This window comes from Lygodium microphyllum, chromosome 1 (assembly GCF_053477565.2).
Source record: "Lygodium microphyllum isolate KBCC chromosome 1, Lygodium_microphyllum_v1.1.10, whole genome shotgun sequence".
Lineage (NCBI taxonomy): Eukaryota > Viridiplantae > Streptophyta > Polypodiopsida > Schizaeales > Lygodiaceae > Lygodium > Lygodium microphyllum.
Window position 1 is genome coordinate 134,007,916 of NC_141135.1, and position 8,858 is coordinate 134,016,773.

The window sequence follows — 8,858 nt, forward strand, 5'->3', positions numbered from 1 at the left end:
CGCAGCATGTCTATTGGCATGAATTTCAACCTCCGTGGCGAAGCCTTTGACATTATTTTGTAGATTATGTTAAGTATTGATAGTGGTCTCCATTACCCATGTTTTTCTCTTACTAATGATTTCAAAAGCAATGTAATGCATCCCTCATTTAATGCTAGAGGTATCATACCCTTCCTCATGCACTTGTTGGCAAATACAGTTAGACCTCTATGGCATGCCTCCCATATAGCTTCATAGGCCTCCACAGCCGTCAAGCCCTAGATCCTTACCTTTCTTCATTTTCTACACCACATGGTGCAACTCTTCTATGGAAAAGGGCCTAGCCAATAGTGCCATCTTCTCTCCATCTACCACTACCTCCACTAGTTCTAGAAATTGGCTCGATTTGGCTTGGCAATCTTCCTCCTAAACTGGGTCAATCCCAAAAATGATAGATAAGTGTTTCACAAAAGCCTTGATATAGATAATTCATATCTTCTTCAATCTACATGCTTAATCACCATAATGTTCTCTTTCTTGTGTTTGAATTGTAGGGCATCAAAGAACAATGCGTGAGAGTGTCTTTTACTGGCAAATATCCCCCTTTTAGTTGATCTTTGATATTTTCAAGTTTAATACATTCCTCCATTCTAAGGAAAGTCTCACTTTCTTGTAAGAGCCCCACCAAAATGTTGAGTTAAAAATAGCAACCAACAGAGATCATCACAGCAAACAACATTTTCCAAGTTTCTCCAATGCTAGAAACCTTTAATTCTATGATGCTTTCTTTGCTTACTTTGTGATAGCCTTAATCCCCTCTAATACTTTGTGCCAAGTCTTCATAAACCCTACTAACATTGGACTAATTGACTTTTGAGTTCTTCAACAAACCTCCTCTCCTTTAAACATGCATAGTCCTAGCTTCCTCCCATTCAATCATGTGAGCTAGGTCAACCATCATGCTAACGGCATAAATCTCCCCAACTCTCCCTTTCTATACTAATCATAATGTTCCCCATGTGTGACCTGTGAGCTTGGGATGTTGTTTTATTCCAAGCTCCCACCATTATTATAGTATCCTATTGCATTTTTCATTTTATAGTATCCCATATCATTTCATGGATATAATCAGGGCATACATAAACCAAATTTGAAGTTGTACTCCTCGGGGCAATCGAGGAAGCAACCATCAATCTTTTTTCACTCTCCAAAGCAATTCCGGCGTGAGTTTGCCTTTGATCATTAGGATTGTCCCTCCTCTTCCCCTACTCTACAAAGACACAAAGATCTTGTACCCACTAATCTCCCTCTTGTCTAGATCATTTTCTCCTATCTTCGTCTCCTAGAGTGCTAGTACATCAGGTTTTCTCTGTTTTATTATCTTCATGCATACTAATTGCCTTTCTCTTGAACACAACCCCCTTGTGTTCCAAGAGAGAATGTTTACTTTCCTTGAACTAGCCATAGTATAGCTCTAAGTATAGCTCATGACCTTCTTCATTTTCCTCCTTCAACAAAGCATACACATTCCTCTCCACCAATGGTTGCCTAGCCTGTTACTTAAGAGAGAGGGATGCGTTCGATTGTTACCTTTCGACTTATTCCCTCTCGTCAAGGCCTTGATTCTCTTTACTTGTCTTTCAAGCATTTTTGCCCCTCTTGCCTATTTGCCATTTGATTTTCCTTCTCTTCTTTTAATGAGTTTCCATCCTTGTCTTTCACCATCTCTCTTGTTTGGATAGCCTTTTGCTTTTCCCCCATGAGCTACATGCATTGGTTTGGCTTTCACCAGGTTTTGCAACATCTCATGGCTCCGTTTGAGATTAGACAATAGTTGTATTGACTTCTCCCCATTATCCCTCTCTTTTCATCCTCACCCTGCTTTTGCTTATAGTCATGAGCAAAATGCCTAGTCTAGTGACAAATATAATAGGTGTACGAGAAATAACTAAACTTGACAACAATGCTCATCTAGATTCCATAAGTCTGAGACCTTTAAATAGTCTAATATCTCATTCCTCTTGTCCCAAAGGACACATGCTTTCTTCTGATTTTTGATTACCTTGTTTGAAGGTCTTGGGATGTACAAGACCTTCTTGAGAGTCTCTGACAAAGTCCCCCACTTGTTCATCAATCCAATCAAAGTACCTCAAGGTCTCTTCCTCTAACTAATATAATATACACAAAGTATAGATAATATAGAATATTTAAAAAATACCCTACTAAATCAAACATTGCATAACTAACTATACTAATCGACTTGTACTATAACTACGTTATTTATAAGTAGCTATAACTAACCACATACAACAAGTCAGTGACCATGTGAGGATCATAATGACCACCTATGTGCTAACTATAGACGTGGACTTATCTAACATGGCGATCTATGACTCGTCAAGGTTAAACTACAACATCCAAGGTAAACAAGATTTCCTTGATATCCCATTACCAAAGCCAAAAACCACTCTCTCATGCTAAAGAGCTAAGCAATGCAAAATAAAACCTCTTATAAGTAAACTTACGCTAATTAAGTATAGCTTTGTTATGTTACGTTTGCACAAACTAGTAAGTGAACTCATCTTCATATGGAATCCTCCCCATGAAGTAGAATAGTAGTCCGCATGTCGCAAAATATGTTTATCTTCTCTTGATCTTCTAGATGGACAAGTTAACCACAGCTTTGAGTACTTTGGATCTATTTTCTCATCTCACTAAACTCTTTGATGATTGGCACGAACCTATTTCTCCACTTCTCCCATGTCCACTTCATGTTGTTTAGCAACAAGCACATAATCCAAGTCTTTGGTTTTTCCATTGCAGGGGCATTTTCAGCTCAAGGCCTTTGCATCACCACCCTCAAGTTGGGTGCTCTTGCCCCTTATTGCCTCTTGCATGAGAAAATGGTGCATGTCAAGCCACTAACGTAGACCTTGATGGCCAATTAAATATATTAAATCATATTAACCATTATACATGTCTACCATCTTTCCACAATGTGTTCTTCCAATGACGACCCCATTGACCTCTTGTTTGGCCACTCGAGCTTTTAGTCCTTTCCCATGATCAAGCTCTTTGCATGAGAGAATTAAAAATGCTACAAGCAAAACTAAATGAGAAATATTGTCGTCCATTACAGCATCAAGTACGGAACAATAAAACCATGTTGGTCACCCATACTCAAAAACAACAAAAGAGTACCAAGTAGGGTGGAATAGTAGTGAAATTGTTTCATGCACTCAATCCTGGCATCCATCTAGAGCAGCACAAACAATCCATAGAAGTGCATGGCCTCATCATATTTTAGTGTTTTCAGCTCAAACAAATAGCAACACATGACATCATCTATGTAACTCTCAGGCTCTAAGAAGCCTGCAGACCTATTCTTGCTCAAAGCCAGTTAAATGCTTAATGTCTCCAATGAGATCAACCGCTTGCAAACAAAAAGCAGTGTGTGCTTCCAACAAGCCTCCAGCTAGCTGCTTGCAAACAAAAAGCAAAGTTCCTTCCAACAAGCCTCTAACCATCAACATACAAAACAATGTCAACAAACACTAACAGCTTTGCACATTATAAGGGAGACATACTAGCTTGCCACCATTAGATGCCAGCTGACAGTAATTTTGCACGCAAGGAATCCACACAATCATTCACATACCATGCAACATCCCAAACTTCATTTGCCTGTTCTTCCAACAAGGGCCATGGACCATTAGTACCCATAAAAAGGTGTGCACAACTGCTCAAAATTGAAGAAATATCCACAAAGACATTTAAGTGCTCACATGCAAAATCATAGGACATAGCTTATGCATGCTTTACACCACATGGAAGCCTGAAAACAACTGACATATAAAACCATGGTATCTCTAAAAGGGGCTGCCACCTCCAATTTCATTGTCACTGATGATGTGAATGTTGACACACTGTTGCCAGACTGTTTCACACTCTGAATGGCCAGCAGAGCAACATTTGCCCACAACAGTTTACAACTCCTCTCTAGACCACACCTACACAACAATACCTACATCCAACTGCAGATATCCACATTTTTCTATCCATGGTCAGATCACTTTGTCAATTGCATTGCAATCAACCGTTAGCTTTCCAATGCTCTACCATTCCTGGCAGGCCCTCGTGATCTTGTTATCACCTTACTCGATCGAAATTAAGAATTAAAAAGGAGAATGACAGAAACTTATGTGGCCTGTGAAGATTTGGAGGACAGAAACTCATGCAGCCTAGGAGGATTTGAAGGCACCTAGCAGTAGCAGTCCCTTCCTTTACCTCAACTTTTATGATCTGACCCAATGTCACCTTAATCACTGAAACTATTTGTATATTTCCTAGTTATATTCTTCGCACATCTTAATCAAACTGTTTCCAATTCCACAATGATTCACTTTCCACAGCCACTATATTTCTCATTCTCCGGATGGCTTCTGTAGGTCACAGCTCTTATGATGATCCCAACAATCTTTCAGACCAAATGAGGATTTGTACCCCGCTGCCCCTTGGATTTCTCATTCTCTGGATGCTAAAAAGCTAAGTAAATGTTAGATACTCCTGCATCCCTCAATCACTTTTCCACAGCATTCCAAAAAGCTAAGTGGATGTCAAATACATTTAACAACTTTGGAATCCTGCCTATAGCAGGTAATCTGGACGTAAACATCTTCCAATTCCGCTTTGCTAAAGAACTAGCTTTCACAGTTAATTACCAATTTCCTACATGTCAACTGCTGCTGCAAAGTAAATGCATTCAAGCATATTAAAAAATAATTCTCTTTCTGCGGGCAGTCTAAGCTAGCATTATTTTCTATATAGACAGATACAGGAGCTCACATTGGATTCTCCTATAAATTAACACAAGTACACATTGACCAAATGTTTGCCAATCATGAAGCTCATCAATAAATAGGTTGCTCGTGCTTAACAAGCCACACCCACAAAAACTGACAGCAATTATTACTGACAACTATTTTTTTTCCATTAAGTGGCACTCAATGTGTCCAAGAACTTATATACAAGTGATGCAGCTAGTCTCTATTTCTACAACTGAACACTTCTTGATGAAGCAAGTCTAGTCTACACATCTACAACTGAGCACTTCCTTGACCTGGAAGATCAGATAGGAATAGCTGCTGATAAGAAAGCTTGGCCTGGCTTGCGACCTGATAGAGGTCCGTGGCACCCAAGAAGCTGCACACAGAAAACAAACAAGTATTACTAAAAGCAGAACAGGAGTGCCGAAAATCCTCCCCACAATTCAGAATCACACATGAAATTGTTTTAAGCCAAACCTTGGCATTGACTCCATCGCTCACAATCCTATTCTCTTCTTTCCACTTCAAATAGTCAGTACGCCCAAATTTTGTGAAACCCCTGGAGCAGAAATGCCAGTAGTTATAGCATCATCCACAAGCTGTAGCTCAGAATTACATCACAACCACCAAACGACACACAAAATAGCCTACCATTTTCTACTGACTATAATCTTCTGTCGACCTGGAAACTTGAACTTAGCACGTCGAAGAGCCTCTTGTGCGTGGTTGCCATTGTTATCTTTGCAGCGTACTGACAGTAAGACCTGCCCAATGGCAACTCGAGCACAGGTTCCCTGAGGCTTCCCAAAAGCACCTCTCATTCCTGTCTGAAGCCTAAAGAAGAAAACCAACACAAAAAAGAAAACCATGAGGCACCTGACGAATTGTCAAAGGTGATGCACAACATCAAATCAACAAAACGATTGATAAACATGGTGCATTTTAATCAGACATTCCACACGAAATAATGTACATGAAAAAATCTTCATGAAATGATTAATGAGCATAAAAATTTTTCATTAGCCATAATATTAATAAACATGGAGCATTATAATTAGACATTCCACATGAAATAATGTACATACTACGTGTCCATTAACCATAGGATTGACAAAAGTAGTGCAGTTTAATTAGACGTTCCACATGAAATAATGTACATACAAAATTTATCATTAATTTATTAATGAACATGAAGAATTTTCAAAAAAGAAGACCTCCAGAATTGTTTATGTACCTATCAGCTCCAGCACAAGAAAGCATCTTGTTGATGCGGAGGACGTGAAAAGGATGCACCCTCACTCTCAGATGGAAGGCATCTTTCCCAGCATACTTGGTCATGTACTTGTTGCAGGCAATTCGGGCGGCTTCTAGAGCTTCACTGGAGACATTCTCCTTCTCCCAGCTCACAAGATGGACGCAGAAAGGGAACTCGTCCACCCCTTTCTTTTTCATGCCAACATCATAGATACGGATCTTTGGATCAGGAACACCACGGCAGTACCGTGATTTAGGATAAGGCTTATTCTTGATCTGCCGGTAGCATCTGGCTGGTCCTGCGACCACAAAAGGCAAACATGTGAATGAGTCATCGAAGATGCTGGGCAACAAGACTCCTCAGAGGAGTCCATTCAGCCAGTAAGGGCAACAGATGCCCTAGAGCGGCAACAGAAACCCTAGCTTCGATGATAACGGCCACTCAACATCGCTTCAACAAACACCCTGGCCTACATAACCACGGCAACAGATACCCTGGTTTGCATAACCAGGGCTACACAAAAGGAACCCTGACTTTGATAACCCAATCTTCCAAACACATGTGGAGAGTGAGCAGCCACCCGAGAGCAGGAACATGAAAGACGGAGCGAAAAGGAAGCTCGCTGATGGAAATGACAGACAGAACACAAGCTCAAAAGTAACAGATGAGCCAAAGAAATCAAGAAGAACTTACTCCGGCCCATGGCGATGGCGAATAAAATGGCAGCACAGCACTAATTGAAGCAGCGAACAGAAATACAGTCAGAAATCCCAAAGCTCTCTCCTCAGGCTTGACCAAACCAGAACGAGTGTTAAGCATGTCCAACTCTAAGATTGATGCACCCCAAGGGTTTTTATACACGGGCGCACCGACCCATAAAGAAGGCGTGGCGTGTGCCGTGACCGCGGCAAATCGGTGTGTTCACCTGCGTACAAAAACAGAACACGTTACACCAGCAACAAACCCTGAATATGTCAACGAGAGAACCTTCGAACCTCCTCATGAGTCGTGAGTCTTCTTAGGGCATAAAGAAAAGTACTTGCATGAAGACTCTCTAGATCCTTCAAAGGGGTTGTAGGGCTACGTTGCACAGGCTTGAGCCGCCCCGGGAGGGGGTGGGGGGGGGGGGGGAGTGGGGGAGGGAAAGGGACGGGGAGTGTAAGGGCTTTGTAGCTATATCGTGGCATTATTATCGGAAACACTTATATAGGGAGTAGTAGTGACTTGAGCCCTGCTTGATTTCTACTCTACGTGTGATTCCCTATACCTAGTGGTGAACCCTCTCATGTGCAGCGTCACAAGGGTGTAGTTCTGGGATGTGCCTATGTTGTATCATTTCTTTGATTGAATAATACAAGAGTATACCTTGCTCTTGTTGAGATATCGAGCTCCACTCGTGATATGCCAGGGTGACTGTTGTGCATTTATGTCACCGACGTGTTAGTTGCAGATGCGGTTGGTACACCGCCCATGAATAATAGCTACATGACAGCTATCCTTATCTACTCTAATTCGTGGCTCAGTTAGTATGCCACCTTAATTAGTTGAGTTTGGTTTGAAACCCATATTTAGGGTTTTTCTATTTCTTTGTATGAGAGTTCTTTTTGGCTTACACAACTAAGAAGAGGAAAACTGTTTTCAGCCTCCACCCTTTGTGTATTCCCCCATTGTGCAAGCAAGAAAGCTACAAGTGAGACTCCTTCCTTCTCTCCCACAATCTTGACATTGTATCAGAGCCTTGTTCGTGGTAAGGAGCTCAAGAAAGCAAGCCAAGCTCGCGGTGTTCTGGTAAGAGGAGCAGTGTTGCTTTCATTTTCTGTTTTGGGAGCAGATCTCTGCAGGTAGCACAGCCGGAAATTGCAAGAGTGCATTGTCTCAGGTTGAGACGCCCTTCGCGGTGAAGCAAGAGGGCAGTATATGCTGCGGGAGCGGGCTTAAGCCCTCAACGACCTTGTTTTTTTTATTTGAGGCCATTTCGGGGCCTGTTTTGGAGGTGGAAGTTTTCTGCACGCACTCAGGAAAAGACCCAGTTTTATGCTGTGTAGCCACTGTTCTACAGGTCGGTGAAAAGTTACTGTAAAAATTTCATCGTATGCTTGTGCGCAAAGACATTCGGAGTTACAGAATCATCCATGTTGCCTGTTGATGCAAAATCGTCACTAGGAAGTGACTGTGTGGTCAAATACCACTTTCGTCAGTTTTGCAGATTTGCCTTTGTGAGGCTGAAGCTGTGTTCTTTGCAGTGACAGAATTTTTTGCAGTGTTCTGTAATGGCGTCTGATTATCTCTCACAGATTGTCACTGAAAAGCTTGACAAGAACAACTTCCAAGCATGGAAGTTTAGAATGACAAATTTCCTTATGGGAAAAGGATATTGGGAATTTGTTGCAGGAAATGAAGAAGAACCAGTTCTTCCTGATGTTCCCAATCAACAGCAAATGCAGGCATTCAAAACATGGCATGAGAGAGCCAAGAAAGTTATGTATTGGCTGTCTATCAGTATTTCAGACTCTATGATTGTGCATATTCAGGATGCAAGTACGCCAAAGGAGGCATGGGATACTTTGTCAAAAATGTGTAGCACAAATACGCAAGCCAGGAAAATGCAGCTCAAGCAAGAGTTGCATAATGTGCAAAGAGAAAGTATGAGCATCAATGACTACCACATGAAGGTGAAGAAGATTGCAGATGCACTTGCTTCCATTGGGTCGCCAGTGGAAGATGATGATTTAGTTTCCGTGACCTTGAATGGTCTAGGAAACGATTATGCACAGTTCCGAACATCCATTTCCGTCCGT

At 41.4% G+C, this 8,858-nt stretch overlaps 1 protein-coding gene across 1 annotated transcript; it reads right to left on the reverse strand.

The window, feature by feature from the left end:
• Positions 1 to 4,944: 4,944 nt before the first annotated feature.
• LOC148041704 (large ribosomal subunit protein uL16) lies at positions 4,945 to 7,083 on the reverse strand. The gene is made up of 5 exons (XM_087681502.1): positions 6,754 to 7,083; positions 6,040 to 6,358; positions 5,457 to 5,639; positions 5,283 to 5,364; positions 4,945 to 5,181 (listed from the first exon to the last, which is right to left on the reverse strand). Exons 1-5 carry the CDS (start codon positions 6,761 to 6,763, stop codon positions 5,107 to 5,109), a joined length of 669 nt encoding a protein of 222 aa, XP_087537628.1. The 5' UTR covers positions 6,764 to 7,083; the 3' UTR covers positions 4,945 to 5,106.
• Between the last annotated feature and the right edge of the window lie 1,775 nt (positions 7,084 to 8,858).

Coding starts and splice junctions, on each gene's coding strand:
- LOC148041704 (XM_087681502.1), bottom strand. Junction 5,640..6,039: donor TCTTGTGCTGGAGCTGATAG/GTACATAAACAA, acceptor TTTCTTCTTTAG/GCTTCAGACAGGAATGAGAG. Junction 5,365..5,456: donor ATTATAGTCAGTAGAAAATG/GTAGGCTATTTT, acceptor TTTCTGCTCCAG/GGGTTTCACAAAATTTGGGC.